General features: G+C 33.6%; 2 protein-coding genes across 2 annotated transcripts; one reads left to right on the top strand and one right to left on the bottom strand.

The window, feature by feature from the left end:
- Positions 1-2,574: 2,574 nt before the first annotated feature.
- On the bottom strand, positions 2,575-3,703 carry LOC115978029 (EG45-like domain containing protein). The gene is made up of 3 exons (XM_031100059.1): positions 3,509-3,703; positions 3,115-3,415; positions 2,575-2,780 (listed from the first exon to the last, which is right to left on the bottom strand). Exons 1-3 carry the CDS (start codon positions 3,627-3,629, stop codon positions 2,774-2,776), a joined length of 429 nt encoding a protein of 142 aa, XP_030955919.1. The 5' UTR covers positions 3,630-3,703; the 3' UTR covers positions 2,575-2,773.
- A 5,558-nt stretch (positions 3,704-9,261) lies between these two features.
- LOC115961459 (transcription initiation factor TFIID subunit 8-like) lies at positions 9,262-9,867 on the top strand. Its single transcript, XM_031080441.1, has one exon. The coding sequence runs from the start codon at positions 9,262-9,264 to the stop codon at positions 9,865-9,867; it is 606 nt and encodes a 201-aa protein (XP_030936301.1).
- Positions 9,868-18,559: the final 8,692 nt, after the last annotated feature.

Here is an 18,559-nt window from a genome sequence, read left to right as displayed (position 1 = left end):
CTTGTCATCAGCTTCGTCCACCTCCAGAGTCTCCCGGGTGAAGCGTTTGACATATGACCTCAGGGTTTCCTTTTCTCCCTGTCTAATGGTGAGTAAGTAGTCTGCCGGCCTCTTTGGATGTTGCCCCCCTATGAAATGGCGTAAGAAGGCATTACTTAACTACTCAAAGTTGTCTACAGACAAGGTTGGCAACTTCGTGAACCATTCTCTTGCAGCCCCTTTGAGAGTGGTAGGAAAGGAACGACACAGTATCTCGTCAGGTGGTTGTTGAAGACCTAGGGTCATCTTAAAGGTATTAAGATGATCTTGAGGGTCCCTGAGTCCGTCGAATGGCTCAAGCTGAGGTAAGCGAAACTTTGGCGGTACGGGGCATTCAATTATCGCCGTGGTGAAAGGCGAATCTGTCGCCCTGAACATTCTGTCTACACTTCGATCCGTCTTCTCCTTAATGGCGCTTCTCAGTTCGTCCATCTCTTTCCTCATCTCTCGAAGGAGATCTGAATTCTGCTCGTCCGGAGTAGTTGGCCTCTGAGGGGTACCCCTCCTGTGGCTATCCCCTTCTCCTTCCAGGTTACCCTCGGACCGGTTCTCTTCCTGTTGAGCCTGTTGGACCTACTGGAGTCGTAGCTTCATTTCCTGGTTTTGCTTGGTGAGTTCTTCAATGGTAGCTGCAAGGGCTTGAATTTGTTGGGCCAAGGCTGCTGAATCTGGATTGGGTTCCATCTGAATGCAGAGGGGTGATGGAAACTACATTTCCAAATATGAATATGAAAATGTCGTTCCCACAGATGGCCCCAAACTGATGAAGCGTGAATTCGTCAGTCAAAATGGGCAGATGGAACTCCCCGTCAGCACCAATGTATCCTTTAAGAGGGTTACCGGTGTGGTGCCTGCTACAACGCCTCCGATGCCAAAGTTAGAACAAAAAAGCAATTCGCCAAATGGAAACGAATGAACTAGTATAGTAATTGGTACTTTCTTAGAGTGCCAGTATCTGTACCTTTTGCTGCCAATGTAAGGGCTTTATATATGTGATTTTGGTTGCTAGCTGTTGGAGTGTTAATGCCTTTCTTAGTAACGCCTCAGGTCCAATAATGAGGCTTTTAATAGGCTCCCAACGGTCTGTTTTGCTGGTTTAGTAACTGTTCAGGTTACTGGCTGACTTCATTGAATGATTTTCTTTCCTTCGTCAGTGATGACTGATTTCCTTGTCACTAGGGATGACCTTGTCACTAGGGATGACCTTGTCATTAGCGTTGATTTCGTCAAGGTAATGCATTCTCGTCACTCCTATCACCTACCACAATAGTACTTAATAGTTTCAAAATAAAAAGATTGTACTATATTTTTTACAAAATAAGGGCAGCCCATTTTCCCCCGTAAATCGTTGAGGAATTGAGTATCAAGCCCGCCCATTATGGCAGCTTTCTTCCTTTTTTTTTTTTTTTCGAGAAGCATTATGGCAGCTTTCCTAGCCTCCTAGGTCCACACACGTCATAATATATTATCTGCACGCGTCATAATTGAATTGGTACCAAGCCTGCACAATCAAGGCAAACGTAGTGATTCCAAGGCCCACACACGTCATAAACTAACCCACTTTTGCTTCTTCTTCTCTTCCTTTTGTTTTATTTATTTAAATGGTTTTAAGACATTGATAAAATATATTACATTCTAGTTATATATATAAATATATATATATATATATATATCTTAAAAATCATGTTTGCTTAAATGTCACGTTTGAAAGTAAGTGTTTGCTTGTGTTCAACTTATTTAGATAATTTTTAACTTTTATGTACTTGTTAAAATGTCAAATTTCTCACTTTACCTTACTTTAATTTTCAAAGTATTAATATATTTTAAATTATTTTAAAAAGTATATTTTAATTTTTAACACGCTTTTAACAAAAAAAAAAAAATCAATAATAAGCTAAATAAGAAGAAGCTAAATAAAAAGATGTTAAATGCATATTAAAGGTCCGTTTGGATACAACTTATTTTGCTAAAAACTGAAAACACTATAGCAAAATAATTTTTAAATGTGTAATTAATACTGTGGGACCCATTTAATTTTTTTTTTTTGAATAAAGAAGTTGTGAGTTCCGTGAACTGTGCATGAATAGTGCACAATGTCTCTTGAGCAGTATAATCCGCGTGCATGAATAATGCGGGTTATTGTTCATAAACCTAAATGCACTGTTCATGTCCCATGAATAGTGCCAGAGGCGCTAAAAAAAAAAACCACAAATGTAGGGGGAGAAAGCAAATACAAATGCTCATTAAGTGTCTATTTGGGAACCTATCTAGCTTTTTTTGAATTTTTTTTTTATTTATTAAAAGTGTGCTAAAATATATTTGTACCTTGAAAAAATTTGAAAAAGTAAGAAAATGCGGGAAAAGTGAAGTTTTAAAAAATTATACATAATTTTTTTTTTTTAAAGAACTAAAAATTGAGCTTATAAATTGATGTCAATCAGACACTAAATATCAAAGGTTTATTATACAACTATAATAACCGCTTATTAACAATGTAAACAACAAAATAGATTAATACTTATCAACAAGGTAATATACTAATAAATTGAGAATGCAAATTTTATTGGTAATAGGTAGCCCTCTTACGTAAAACAATACATATACCACAAAATCGTGTAAGGTAACTATAAAACCGCATCAATAGCCACACTTGAAATAGCAAACCATTGGCAGGAAGAGAAGTAATAGCAATTGCCCCCCTTAATCCCTTTGTCTCCTGCCTTGTTTCAAATAGTCAAACCCTGCACATTAAATAAAAATTTCAAAGTCAAGAATAATTCAGTATCCCCCTTTGACAAAGCTTGCATTTGGATTGAGCATTTTGCCTAATCGGTGCGTTTTGTGTTTTTTAGTGGTTCTTATGGGTATTATTTACTTTTTCACCAAATTCAACAAAACATAGATTTTTAAGTAAATTTAGGTACTATAGTACTGTTCATATATTTAAAAATTATTTTGTTATAGTGTTTTCCTAACACACCCAAAGTTTGGCTACAAAGGAAAACTTAAAACCAGAAAGAAGAGAACTAATGAGGAAAAAGAGTAAATGAAGAAAAGGCATTAATAGAGACTCACTGCTGAAATTCTATGTTAATACATGAGGCTGAAGGTTTGGCAATCATCCCAAATGCAGTTTTAGAAAGAACAATGGTGGCACCATGCCGGGAAGGCCTAGAAACTGAACTGAGTGCTCGATCAACGATCCTTATTTGAATTGTTTGGCCTGGAATGCAGGTTCTAGGGTGAGCCGCGCTTATGCACCGCACCAAATACTGCCTCCCACATGCAGCACCATTGTCCCATATCCCCTCGCCGGCCGACGCGAAGAGGTTGCTTGAAGGGAACTGTGCTGCATTGTTTCCATAGCAGGCTGTGGCTGTGTAAAAGGAACAAAAAAAACATAGTTCAAAGTTTTGAAAAACTGTTATGGAAGTTATTTTTGAAGCCACATTTATCGAATGCTACTTACGTAAATATGGGGTTCTGTAGTGGGCAGATGTGCCAACATCAGCACGAGAGAGTTGAGAGAGATAAATCAGCACTGCCAGAATTACAAATAGGCTTTGAGAGAAAAGTTGAACCTTGTGCATGCTGTGGATCTAATTTGGTTTTAGGACAACAATGAACAATAGTTAAGATGTGATTCAACAGTTGGTAACTGGTTACAAATGTAATGACAAATAATATTTATATATATATATATATATATATATATAAAATAAACAGTAGTTAAGATGTGATTCAACAGTTGGTAACAGGATTTTTTTCTGAAAGGGTTACAAGAAAATTATTGTGTGCTCTTAGAGTACCATAAATGCATTCTCTCTCTTTTTACATGAATGGTGACTCCTAGTAATTAAATTCATGATGAGACCTACCGTTCATGTGAGAGAGAGGACCACATATTTATGGTACTCTAAAAGTATCTAATAATTTTCTTTACAAATGTAATGACAAAATAATATATATATATATATATATATATAGGGTCCATTTGGATTGAATTTATTTTTATTGAAAATGAAAACATTGTAGCAAAATAATTTTTAAATATTTAAATAGTACTGTAAGACCCATTTTTAATATTTTTTTAATAAAATAGTTGTGGATTCACATAAACAGTACTGCTACAGTACATAAACAGCGCACGTATCGTTCATTGAATTTTGTCTCTAAAAGCGGAAACAAGTGCAAAAAAAGAAAAGAAAAGAAAAGAAACAAACAAACACGCAAACTTGTAAACGCAGCCCAATCCAAACCGCACCATTATGAACAGTAGTTAATATATATATATATATATATATATATATATTGAGATAACTATTTGCCTTATATAAGAGAAATTATTGCGTTAATTAAGGAGAATATTTCGTGCAATGGGCCAACGACTCGTTGACCCGTAGGTCTCCATGACTCCTGCGCCGCTAGGCAGTCCATTTCCTCTGCCCTACCACCAACCCTAATAATAAGACAACCGAAAATCATGGCGTGAATACGTATAAAAGTTCTAAGTGATTTTTCTTTTACACAATTTGATATCAACTAATGAGTCATATATTATTTTATAATATTTTTATAAAATTTTAATAATACAACTTGAAATTCTTTTATTATTTTTTATTTGAATCTACTATTAATATCATTTTTATATTTATCAATAATCAAGGATGACATGATGCATTTTGGAGTTAAATTCAGATCTTATATATATATATATATATATATATATATAGAGGCTTCGTTTGGATTGGCATCTGCGTCCAAGATTGTGAAATATATAGGCTCTGGTAATTGGAAATGATTTTTTTATTATTTTCAGTTTTCAGTTTTCAACAAAATAAGTGATATCCAAACGCATACATATATAATTTAAACTCTAATCTCTTGCGTTTAGATGCAAAATTACTAATTAACCACATAGATTTTTTTTTTTTTGGAAGAAAGTTTATAAACACAAAAAATTTGACAAGACTTTTCACACCTATTGATGAGGCAGATTTATAGTAGTAAATAAAAATTAATGTGATGTTAGTGGTAGATGAGAACTAGTAAAAGATTTTCAACTCAATAGTTGTGAAAAATGTTATAAATTTTTTTGTGTATTGCTTTTTTTTTTTTTTAGAAGTGTTACATGTACAACATTTTCACAACAAATCTTATATGTTAATTAAGTTATTATTGATTCTAATTTGAATCCACCACTGAAATTATTTTCTATCTACCAATAATAGTTAACAATAACCTATCAAATAAAATTTATTGTGAAAATGTTGTGGACGGCTTACAGCTTATCACCAGCGAGATAGAAATAAGAGAAAAGGGAAAGACAATAATAGATAGGAATACAAAGTTACAGACAGTTTATAGTCTATAGATGGATGCTGTGCTGAACGTGAATGAGGAGGAACCTCCCGTATCAGATACCACCAATGGTAACGACAAAATCTTTTAGTAACATGCACTCAAATTGTTTGGTAAATTTTCCAAGTGTTTTACAATGTTCAAATGGCAGGCTAAATAAATCATATATATATATATATATATATATAGAGGTATGTATATATGTAAATTAATAATTTCTTTATGTTGTTAAGCATTTAACAACTACAGACAATTAAATAGTCATAAGACGAGATCCATTGATGCAATTATCTCGAGATTCAATAAACAGTAATTCTATGTAGTATTGGTTTCTCTCTTTTGACTCTTTTGATGTGTACTTCTAGTTCAGTTAAAATGACTAGTTTTCTAATTTACTTTAATCTTTACTTGTTCATTAAGGTAGGAGTCACATTAAAAAACTAATCTAATTGACCAATTTGATAAAACACTTAAGGATATGCAATTATATCCCCGTTAAACCTCTAACTTATGACACGCGCCTTATCATCAAATTAATTTACTCTTACATATAATTCACGGACAAAATGAGCTTTTGCCTTTTTTGGGCAAATTAATTAGTTTTTTGCCTTTCTTCCCAAACTAAATAGGGAAATGCCCCTTTTTTGAAAATCGAGTTTCTCAAAATCGAGTTTAAAAAAAAAAAAAATTCTAGAGCCCTATAGTGACGTTTTTAAGGACCTATAATGACGTTTTAAGAACCTATAGTGACGTTTTATAACTTGATATCCAGGAAATCGAGTTATAGGCAATTTTATTGCCTATAACTCGATTTCATGGATATGAAGTTACAAAACGCCACTATAGGTCTTTATAAACGTCACTATAAGTCCTTCAAAATGTCACTATAGGGCTTAAATCGATTTTGAAAAACTCGATTTTTCAAAAGAGGGGTATTTCCCTATTTAGTTTGGGAAGAAGGGCAAAAGGCTAATTAATTTGCCCAAAAAGAACAGAAGCCTATTTTGTCCTATAATTCACCCTATATAGTACTTCTATGGGTTGACTATCGAAGGAGTTCAAATATCTACATTGGTCATAGCAATGTATTAGATCGTTGGCTTCTTTCTCCTTCGAATTTGTATCAATTAATTTTATATTTTCTTCTTGTTTGTGGCTAATCAGTAATGTACCTACTATATAATTGTTTTCTTAAATTTAATTTTTGTGTGAAGGAGCTTGGGCAAGCCAAAGCTTTCACCAATGAGATTCTATTCACCTTTTATTTCTGGTCGCCGTAAGTTTCTTTCCATTTTGATGTGTTGGCTATCTTGGTAATGAATCTCTTCATATCAAAATAATCAATTTTGTACTGGAGATTGTACCGGTTTAGCCAGTGAAATGAAATATTTCGATACCAGTGTACCATTTTGAAATTACCATTATTTTATAAAGAGCTCAAATTTAGTTATAATGATGAAGTGTAAAACTCATGTCAGTAAAAGTCGAAGTGCACACAATTTATTAAATGTATTTATAAATTATAAGACATCTCATTTAAATAACTTTTTTTTTTTTTTGAAAAACTCATTAAATATCTTTGATCCTTAAGTTTTAGTTAAAATGCTATCTTTTAAAATTCATTATACATTGATATTATTTTTAATTATTATTGTTAATAATACAAAGTTTTTTTTAGATGACACATGGTAGTAGGTTTGCTTAATAATAATTATTATTATAATGATAAATCCATTAGATATTTATGTATTTGGTGTACTATAGTTGAAGCTAAAAATAAAAGGCGAAAAACCCATTTTCATCCTTACATTTTCACGTGATTCTCACTTTGGTCTCTATCTTTTATTTTCACCGCTTTTAGTCTCTAAAATCAAAAAAGTGATCTCGTTTTTGTCCCTACAATTAGTGCCTAATGGCAAAGTCCTAGGTGGCAGATGGAACACCCTATTAGTTGACGTGGCATTGATGTGACGATTAAAATATTATTTGACATTTTTATATGCCACATCAGCATTTTAATTTATAAAAAGCCATGTTAGACAATTTAAACCAAAAAAGAGAATAAATTTAAAAACAAAACTTAAATTTTTTTTTTTTTTTTTTACTTTCATTATTTTATCGTAAGAACTGAAGTTGTTCTTCGTGTTCTTCTAAATCCATGAAATAAACCAATCTCTAGCAAACCCCAAATCCAAATCCAGCAACCAAATCTACTCCATCAAATCTAGAAAAAAAAGAAATAAATCGAAGAAACCAAACCAAACCATAAATAAATTGAAGAAATAAACCCATAAACCCAATAACCAATTCAATCTCTAGCAAACCCAAAAACCCATAATTTTTCTTTAGAAACGAACACAAAAAAAAAAAAAAAAAACCCATAAAAACAAACAACTCCACGTTCTGAATCTAACCCAACCGGTTTGCACTTCAGAAGCCTCATCCTGCTTACTCTATACACAACAATCATCCAAAAGGAGCATAGTTTTTAAACACACACACTCTCTCTCTAACCTGCCTCTATAAAAACCCACACCCTCACTTCCTTCCTTTCCTTAAACACTATTTTTGACTCTTTCACTTCTTGTTCCAAACAAATCCAAATCTCCAAAACTTTTACAAACCCAAATGGCTCCTAAAGACAGATTTGGCTCCGTCAACCTGGATCTGAACTCCAAGGAGATCTGATACAAAGGCGTGAGGAAGTATCCATGGGGTTGCTACGCAGCCGAGATTCGCGACTCGGGGAAGAAGACCTGAGTCTGGCTCGGCACTTTTGACATGGTCAAAGAGGTGGCGCATGCCTATGACGCCGCAACTCGCGAGTACCGCAATGCTAAGGCCAAAACAAACTTCTTGAACCCTTCCCCAAACAATTCCTCCACCTGTAGTCCTCGCCAGTGCAGCATTGTTGACTCCTCTTCCCCGCCACCTCCGCCACCCAAACTTTGGGTTTGTTTGTGTTTTTGTATTTTTTTGGAGAGAACGTTGAGTTGTTTGTTTTTATGGGTTTTTTTGTATGTTTGTTTTTGAAGAAAAATTCTGCGTTTATGGGTTTGCTAGAGATTGAATTGGTTATTGGGTTTATGAGTTTATTTCTGTGATTTATTTATGGTTTGGTTTAGTTTCTTGGATTTATTTCTTGTCTTTCTGGATTTGATGGAGTAGATTTTGTTGCTGGATTTGGATTTAGGGTTTGCTAGAGATTGGTTTATTTCATGGATTTAGGAAGAACACGAAGAACAACTTCAGTTCTTACGAAAAAATAATGAAAGTAAAAAAAAAAAAAAAAGTTTTGTTTTTAACTTATTTTCTTTTTTGGTTGAAATTGTCTGACATGGCTTTTTATAAAAAATTAAAGGTGAAAACCACATTTTCGTCCTTACATTTTCATTTGATTCCCACTTTGGTCCCTAACTTTTATTTTCACCGCTTTTAGTCCCTATCTTGAAAAACACATCTCGTTTTTGTCCCTGCTGTTACATCAGAGATGGAAAATGCACACGTGGTAAAGGAAGTGTACTATTGGCACACTAAAAGTTGACGTAGCCATTAAAATAATAATAAAAAATGTTATTTGCCACATCAGCATCTAAATTTAAAAAATTAATTTATTAATTTTAACTAAATAAAAAAAATCAAAACAAAAATAAAAATAAAAATTCACATGAATTAAGATCTAAAAGAATCTTGAACAAGAACACCAAGAACACCAACCCATACTTAATATCTCAAAATTGAAAACCCAAAACCACAAACCCAGCAACAGATCAACCAAAAGTAAAATCTCCCCTATTAAAAAGGAGGCCTAGGGTTTGATACCTTCTCCTTCATCCTCTACTTCTGCAACAACAAATCACCATGAAAGCAAAGCCTCCTTCAAAACCAAAAACCCATCTTCATCTTCATCAAGAAGAACCCCAAAACCCATCAGAGTTCTCATTCGCCATACCCAAAATAGCAGTCTCGCAGATCTGCCAGTCAGTGGGGTACAAGGCCACCCAGCTCTCCGCACTCAATGCTTTGACCATGGTGGCCACCAAGTACCTTGAGGCCATAGCCAAGTCGGCCTCTTCCTTGGCCAACACCTCCAACTGCACGCAGTCGAACCTGCTGGACCTAACACTTGCCCTCCACCACCTTGTTACTCTCCATACCTCCACTCTCTTCTCCATCTCTTTCTCCAGAGGAGGAATCATCAGAGATCTCGCTGACTTCGTCTCCTTCAATGACGAAATCCCATTTGCCAAGCCAATCCCACGCCTACAGATTACTTCCATTCCTTCCTGGACTTCTTCTTTTTCTTCTTCTTCTTCTTCTTCTCATGTGCCCAAATGGCTGCCCAAGTTTCTTGATAGTGTTATTAGTTGCTCAGTGAATGAGAGGAAGTGTGGGGAGAGGTTGTGGGAGGATTCAGTTTTGGGTGGTAGAGGATTTGGTTTGGTTGATCTGTTACTGGGTTTGTGATTTTTGGTTTTTAATTTTGAGATCTTAAGTCTGGATTGGTGTTCTTGGTGTTCTTGTTCAAGATACTTTTAGATCTTTTTTCATGTGAATTTTGATTTTTATTTCTGTTTTGATTTTTTTATTTAGTTAAAATTAATAAATTAAATTTTTTTTAATTTAGATGCTGACGTGGCATTTTTTAATGCCAAATAACATTTATTATTATTATTTTAGTGGCCACGCAGCTTTTAGTGTGCCAACAGTGCACTCCGTTTGCCATGTGTGCATTTTTCGTCTCTGATGTAATGGCAGGGACAAAAACGAGACGTGTTTTTAAGGATAAGGACTAAAAGCGGTGGACATAAAAGTTAGGGACCAAAGTGGAATTGTGTGAAAATGTAGGGACAAAAATATGGTTTTCGCCAAAATTAAAATGTTGATTTGGCATATAAAAATGCCAAATAATATTTTTAATAATATTTTGATCACCACATCAGTGTCAAATTAGCGCCACATCAGTTAATAGAGTGTTCTGTCTGCCACCTAGGATTTTGCCATTAGGACACTGACGGTAGGGACAGATTGCTTTTTTGATTTTAAGGACTAAAAGTAGTGAAAATAAAAAATAGGGACCAAAGTGAGAATCGTGTGAAAATATAGGGATGAAAATGAGATTTTTGCCAAAATAAAATTCATAAAAAAATTAAAAAAAATAAAAAACTTAATAAAAGGAAGTTAAGTTTGAATTTATCTTCACGTGGCTAGGTGTTAGACACAAAAACAATAAAAGAAAATATAAAATTATTTTATTCAAATAAATTAATAATAAAAGGGCTGAAGTTGGAACTTGGAATTTATTAGTAGTAAAAGTTGGGTAAAAGTTGTCAAGCACATAAACAAAAAGAGAAATGATATGTCTACAACATTTTTACAACAAATATAAGTGGCAGGTTATTACTGGTTGTTATTGTTAGGGCAAAAAAGTAATCTTAGTGTTAGGTTCAAATTTGAACTAATAACAACTAACCACTTGTGATTTGTTGTAAAAATATTGTAAACGTAGCTTCCTTCAAACAAAAAAAGACAAAACAAAAGAAACTAAAAAGCCAAGCTAACGCAAAACAAAAGCCAAGAAAGAGGTTCTGGGTTATTTAATGAAGAAGAAGTGGAAGGAGAAGGAGATCAACAAAATGGGACTTCGGCAACATGGCGGTGATTTTCTAGTGGCGGTAGTAGCATAGTGAGAGACCGGAAGTTAATATGTACCTGAAAGAGGGAAGAGATACTGTATCTGAAAATTTTTCTTTCCTTTTGATCTGAAAGTCATGTTCCGGTCCGGTACAATTTTTCTGGCCGAAATATGCTATTTCGTCTGATATAGCCAGAACAACCTAGTATAACCGGTATTTGAACCGGAATGAAACACATGTGTTTCGGTACTGTTTTAAGCTCTGGTAGGGAAAATATAGGCCATACCAGCTGATACAGTACAGTATCGAGTAGCATCTTTGACTAGCTACTATAAGGACGGTTTTTTTTTTTTTTTTTTTCATTGTTATTAATACCGTTCCATTCTGGCCAGAACAGCCAAAATTTTTCATACCGGTATGCAAACTGGTACCAGAATACCCCCCGTTCCACCTTGAGTCAGATTTCGGGTAGTTTCAGGCCATTCTGGTAAATTTTGACAAATTTCGGCCGGTACGCAAATTTGGGCTTATTATTATATATATAAAAAAAAAAATAGTAAAGGTCCAAACGACACCATTTTGGACTTTACTAAAAGACCAAATCTCAGATTCTCAAATCTATTCTTTTCTTTCATTCTTTCACTCTGAAATCCCTCATTCACTGTCGCCATCGTGTTCTTTGTGGAGTCTCTGTACTCAGTGTGCTCTCTCATTTCATTGGCTCTGTGTTGTGCTCTCTCAGTCTCTGTCTCTGACTCTCTCACTCTCTCGGATTGAAGTATTGAACAGCCAAATCAGGTATTCTTTCTCTACTCTCACTCTCTCGGATTCAACCTTCAGCCAAATCATAAATTTTTTTTTTCTTATGATTTGTTTTGTGGTTAAGATTTAAGAACTTACTAAGATATGTGATTTGTTTGTTAAGATATGTGATTGAACAAATCGTGTAAACTTCATAAATTTTACTCTCACTCTCTCGGATTCAACCTTCAGCCAAATCGTGTTTTGTTTTTTTCTTAAGATATGTGATTTGTTTGTTCATTAACTTCATTCACTTCATGCATTTGATTGAATTTCATTTCATTTCATTGAACAGTAAACTATGTCTCATCATAGTTCAGAGGATCCCGCATGGGCTCATGCCCGTGCAGGTACTTCTTTTGCTTCTGTGGCCTTTGCCCTTGCAAGATCAGAGGATCCTGCATGGGTTCATGCCCGTGCAGTGCATAACACAAAAAATAACACTATATGTTTGCATTGTAATAAGTTGATTAAAGAGGGTGGTATTACTAGACTTAAGTATCATCTTGCTAGGATTAGGGGTCAAGTTGAACTATATAAAAAGGTTTCATCTGATATTAGGTTTCAAATGAAACAAATGATTGAAGACTTGAAAAAATCTAAACAAACTAAAAAGAGAATTCAATCAGAAATTGGGAACCCATATGATGTTGATGAGGAGGAGGAGGAGGAGGATGATGAGGTTAGGGTTGTTGAAAAGAGTCCCACTTAAACATTAGGTAAAAGAAAATCTAGGGGAAAGGATGTTGACACTGATATGGGTCAAATAAGAGGAAAGAAGAAAATTAAGAGTTATTTTGCTCCTAGAACAACCTTCGGTGCTCAACCCTCTATAAGAAGTGCTTTGGCTACAAAAGCAATGATTGATAATGCAAAAATGAATGTGGCAAGATGGTGGTATCATTCTAATGTACCATTTTATGCATCTCAGTCACCCTATTATCAACTTATGATAGATTCCATTGCTGCTATTGGGCCGAGATTTAAGGTGCCTTCTTTTTATGAGTTGAGGGGACCCCTTTTGAAAAATGCTGTTCATGAATTTAATGATTTTTTTGTTAGATATAAAAAATGATTAGAAAGTATATGGCTGTTCAATGATGTCTGATGGGTGGACAAATCAAAAACAACAACCAATAATGAATTTTTTGGTGTATTGTCCAAGGGGTGCCATGTTCTTGAAATCTATTGACACTTCAGGCCTTACAAAGGATGCTGAAACTTTGTTCAATATATTTGATTCTATTGTTCAAGAAATTGGTGTGGAATATATTGTGCAATTGATTACAGATAATGCTTTTGCTTATAAAAAACCTGGAAAAAAATTACAGCAGAAGTATGGTACTTTATTTTGGTCTCCTTGTGCAGCTCATTGCATAGACTTGATGTTGGAGAATATTGCTAATCCTAGGTGGTTCCCTCTTGTTGATGAAGCAATTAAGAAGGCAAAAAAGATAACAAAGTTCATTTACAACCATGGAGTTGTTTTAGACTTGATAAGGCAAGATTTTGCAAATGGAAGAGAGTTATGTCGTCCTGCAATTACAAGGTTTGCCACTAACTTCTTAAGTCTACAGAGCATGCTAAGGTTCAAAAAAGAGCTTAGACAACTGTTCACTTATGATAAATGGCTTTCATGACCCCATGCTAAGACCGCCGTTGGGAAGTAGATAAGTAAAATTGTTTTGGAAGATTATTCGTTTTGGTCTCAATGCAAGAACATAGTGAAAGTTAGTGAGCCTTTAGTTAGAGTACTTCATCTTGTTGATGGAGATGAGAAACCTGCTATGGGGTACTTGTATGAAGCAATGGACAAAGAAAAAGAGGAAATAAAAAGAAGGTTGAAGAACAAAGTTTCTTTGTATGGACATTATATTAGAGTTATTGATGCTAGATGGAATAAACAACTTCATAGTCCTCTGCATATAGCAGGTTGCTTTCTTAACCCTGCAATATAATTTAGGCTTTCATTTAAAAGGAAAAATGAAGTTCAAAGAGGGTTGCTAAGCACTCTAATGAGGTTGGTTCCTGATCCTGACATTCAAGACAAAATAAGTTCACAACTTGATGAGTACAAAAAGTCAATTGGTGACTTTGGCACATCACTAGCAATCTGCCAACGAGAGAGACTAAATCCAGGTAAACATTAATAATTTAATAGTATTTCCTTTTAATATGTCTATTTATCCTTTATAGTTGTTATTGTAAGATTACATGAGCAATGCTTATTTTACATTTTTATTTGTTATTGTAGTTTCATGGTGGGAGCAATTTGGACTTGGAGCTCCAGACTTACAATCATTTGCCATTCGTGTGCTAAGTCAATGTTGTAGTGCAATTGGTTGTGAGAGAAATTGGAGCACATTTGAATATGTTCACTCAAAGAAGAAAAATAAATTGGAACATAAACGAGTAAATGATTTGGTCTTTGTCCATTATAATTTGAGGCTTCGAGAAAGGTAAATTTATAATTGTTACTCATATGTAAATGAAATGTATTTTCAAATAATTATAATTTATAAAATGTTACTAATGTTTAATATTCTCATTGGTAGGAACATTCAAAGGAATAAGTATGCATTGGATCCTATAAGCTTGGATAACATTGACTTGATGGGAGATTGGGTGGCTGAAGAACCTGCACTTCTTAGTTCAGATGACATAAATTGGGATTGTCTTAATGAACCAGCACTCCTAGTGAATGTGGAAGAGGATGCTGAACTTGAAACTATTGATGTTGATGATGATGATGATGATGACAACAACAATGAACATGGCTTGACAAATCTTCCAATGGGTGCTAGTAGTTCTTGTGGAAGTTCTTTTGATGATGAATTTGATCATTTTCTCATGGATGATGATGAGGAGGAGGAGTAATATTATGTTAAATTAATGTTAAATGTTCTTATTGTGTGATGTTAAATTGATGTTATATTGATGTTTAAGACTTAAGAGTTAAGACTAAATGATTTGTATTATTTGATATTTATTTATTAGAATTGACAATTTTATGTTCTACAAGAATATATATAAATTATTTTTTAGGAACCCCAAAACACCCTGAAACGGTATGCCGAAATCGGCTGGTACCGAAATATTTCATTCCACTGGACAAATCGAAACGGGTTCCGAAACGTTATTAATAACATTGTTTTTTTTGTTTTTTTTATTTTTTTTATTTTTATTTTCATCTTAGTTTTTACTCAAACTTGCCCATATCCTGCTTCCTCAACTAAGACGTTGATGTTGTCACTATTGATAACGTATGGAATGACAGGGAAAACGTACGTACATTAACATTTTTCACCCAATGTTTTTGGATCTTTTGAATTTCTAATTAGACTTTATATATTTTTGTTTTCCAATTTGAATGCTAAATAGAAATCAAAACTCACAAGTATAATGCTTTTACTGTGCGGTATGGCCATATATGTCTGTTTTTGTTTTTCTTCTAAAAATTAAACCAGCGATAATATTTTTCATAAATAAATTACTGATCATATTTTTTATTAGTAAAATTACTGATAATATTTTTCAATATTAATCATATGACTCAGATTGTATACATTCATGAAAATGAGCATGAAGTAGAATCTCGTTACTATAAAGTGAAATTTTCGCTTTTTATAATTTGAAAGAACGGTGTTGATTTTGTAATTTGTGCAATATAAGTTTGTTTAGTTATGAATATAAGAGTTTTGAAGAAATTCCAGTGAAAAATGTGATGTTATGAATAACCAAATTAATTTTGTTGTCTTCTCAAAAAAAAAAAAAAAAAACAAAAACAAAAAACAAAAAAAAAAAATTGTTGGGCTTAATGAATTTTAGTAAATTGATATTTGGAGATTTTTTTTTTTTTTGGTCACAATCTTGCATTCTCATTGGAGCAAGCCATTGTAAAGTATAACCTCATCTATATATTATATTATATTATATTATATATATATATATATATAGGCAAAACTGAAAGAAAATCTATTTAGATTTTAAATTGGAATTTAATTAGAATTTAATTTTGCACCATGTATCCTCTCTAATCTAACGTTTTAAATTTTTTTACCAAATTAATTAATTCAGTGTAAAAATTAGAATTCAATTAAAGTTTAATTTCGCGTCACATGTCTTATCTAATATATATTTTTTAATTTTTGTGCAAATTGAGTTAATTTAATATAAAAAATGAGGAGTTCAATATGAATAAACCATAAAAAACCTAATCTCTCTCTCTCACACACACACACACACACACACACACACACACATATAACCAATACTTAGAGAAAATTCAATCACATATAACTAATACTTAGAGAAAATTCAATTAGATTCAAAATTGAATCTTGTTTTTGTTAGCTTTCCAAACAAATTAAATTGTTTAAATTTTTGCTGTTCTCTGAACTAATGAGCATATTTTTTATACTATTTCTATTCAGATATTTTGTATTCCTAGATCTTGAATGTAACAAATTGTAATTAAGCTGAACGATTGCATGCACTTATCCCTATTAATTTAGGAGATGGTATTGGACCAGTTTATTCTTTTATTTTGCGTTGTATTTAGAAGAATTTCACGAACAGTAATTGTGAATTAATATTGTATATGTAGTATCCACTAATGATTTTCAATATTATATACATAATAGCAATATAATGAGAAATTTGGCATAATTAATATCATGAAAATTGCAAGAAAAAACTATTATAGTATCTCCAAATGTCCTGGTCAAACTAATATCTTATATGTTTTATAATCCAAGCTAATATCAATAGCACTGTTGCAATTCATCATTCCCGTGCATAAGCACAAGTTACATGCTAGTTTCTTATAATTATGCCTTAATTCTAATTGCATGTGGCTATAGCTATCGTTTCTTTCCCTCTCACCTTTTACTTAGCCTTACATCGATGCCAAATTTCACCTTTCAAAAAATAGTGATTTTTTTGTTGAGAAAATTGCACTATTCAGTTTTGTGAAGATCTCACTCTCCGCTTGAACAAGCCACTAAAACCTAGTTTTTGATTTATTTTTTATAGCGATTAAAGTAAGATCAAACATATTACAAACTACACTGTTATATAATTATATATATACATGTTTATACTTTTATACAATAATTCCTATCTTCACAAACAACATAATAACCTTTTGAACTTAGAGCACTTACATTAGCCTATCTAAAATACAAAAAGTGGCCAATTTTACACATTCAACCCAAAAAATCACCCACATCAGCTTGTTTAAAATTGTGTAAATTTACATTTGAACTACAGTAATCGTGTAAACATACACAGTTACCATTCATTTGGATATCATTATTTATTAATTTCTCTCTCTCTCTCTCTCTCCCAGTAACCAATGTCCCAGATCATAACTATGGCTCTTCAATGGCTAACCACTTTGAGTTCCTCAGACCACAGAAGAAGAGACTTTGTTGTTTGAAGAACAATAATTGAGTCTTTCAAAAGCAGTTGCACTAGGAATTTCCTGGATGTGAATTTCATGATCGTTGTTTTCCTCATTTGCAGTTGCAACCAATTTCTGCAAGCATGCACTCTTGGACAGAAGGCTTTAGAGATTTTACAAATTTTAGGGTGATATAATCTGAGTACATAAAATTTGAGTTAAAAAAAAAAAAAAACTAACGTGGTTGTATAGTTTACAGTTGATGTGGCATGGAAAATCATTTTTTATTATTCCGTTTGATACGTCAGATTTTTCCATCTAGGGGATAACGATAAGTACCAAATTAACACGGCACTGAAAAGGTTAAGGACCAAATTGGCATAATTGAAAGGATAGAAACCAAATTGAAAGTGGTTTTACAAATTTTAGGGTGATATAATCTGAGTACATAAAATTTGAGTTAAAAAAAAAACTAACTAACATGCTAGTACAAGTTGTAGTTGATGTGGCATGAAAAATCATTCTTTATTATTTCGTTTGACACATCAGATTTTTCTATCCAAGGAATAACGACAAGGACTAAATTGACACAACACTGAAAAAGTTAAGGACTAAATTGACACAATTGAAATATTAGAGACCAAATTGTCATGTGATGTAAAGTATAGGAACTAACCTGAAGAAGAATAAATTATTTCATTAGGTATTAATAATGTAATATTTATTATATTAAATTATTGTGGGGCCCAAATAATTTATGGGCCGGGCCTGTTTACCCGTGAAGGGGGCCAGAGGCCCAAGCCAAGGAAAGGCTGTGGCCCAAGTTCGGCGGGATAGCCTTGAGATTCAGCCGAGGACAGTTCTGTCCTCGGCAAACCCAAAGCCCCACCAAAGAGAGGGGCAAAAACAGCATAGGACTAAGTTTGAAAGGAAATCTAAAATATCCAGGGAAAGTTGCCCTTACTGCCATTCAATGCTCTGAACCTGACAGAGCCGCATTCTTTGGCTTTTACAACCACCCCCAACGACTTTGAGTATGGGCTGATGGGACAAGTATCAGTCTTGGAAAGGTTGACCCTATACGTGGACGAAGGACAATGAACGCAGGCAAATATAAAAGGAAAAAGAAGTAACCTAAAGGGGGGGCGGGAAAAATGGCCAAAAACCAGAGCCTCCCAGCCCACTTCCAGGAGAAAGACTCCATGGGTGAAGATAACCTAGACACGCACGAATACCACGAAAAACCCACCGCCTGGCGATCAAGGCCTAGCCTTTTAAATCCACGCTCTACAAATGATATTGTTAGGGCCTTTTTACG

The sequence above is a fragment of the Quercus lobata genome, chromosome 2 (assembly GCF_001633185.2).
Source record: "Quercus lobata isolate SW786 chromosome 2, ValleyOak3.0 Primary Assembly, whole genome shotgun sequence".
Taxonomy (NCBI): Eukaryota; Viridiplantae; Streptophyta; class Magnoliopsida; order Fagales; family Fagaceae; genus Quercus; species Quercus lobata.
This window is presented reverse-complemented; position numbering and strand designations above follow the sequence as displayed.

What these genes read in the sequence shown, in the direction of transcription:
- LOC115961459 (XM_031080441.1), top strand. Translation starts at nt 9,262, where the DNA reads ATGAAAGCAAAGCCTCCTTCAAAACCAAAAACCCATCTTCATCTTCAT.
- LOC115978029 (XM_031100059.1), bottom strand. Translation starts at nt 3,629, where the DNA reads ATGCACAAGGTTCAACTTTTCTCTCAAAGCCTATTTGTAATTCTGGCA. An exon ending in CTACAGAACCCCATATTTAC is followed by an intron (nt 3,416 to 3,508) that starts GTAAGTAGCATT and finishes CCTTTTACACAG; the next exon opens with CCACAGCCTGCTATGGAAAC.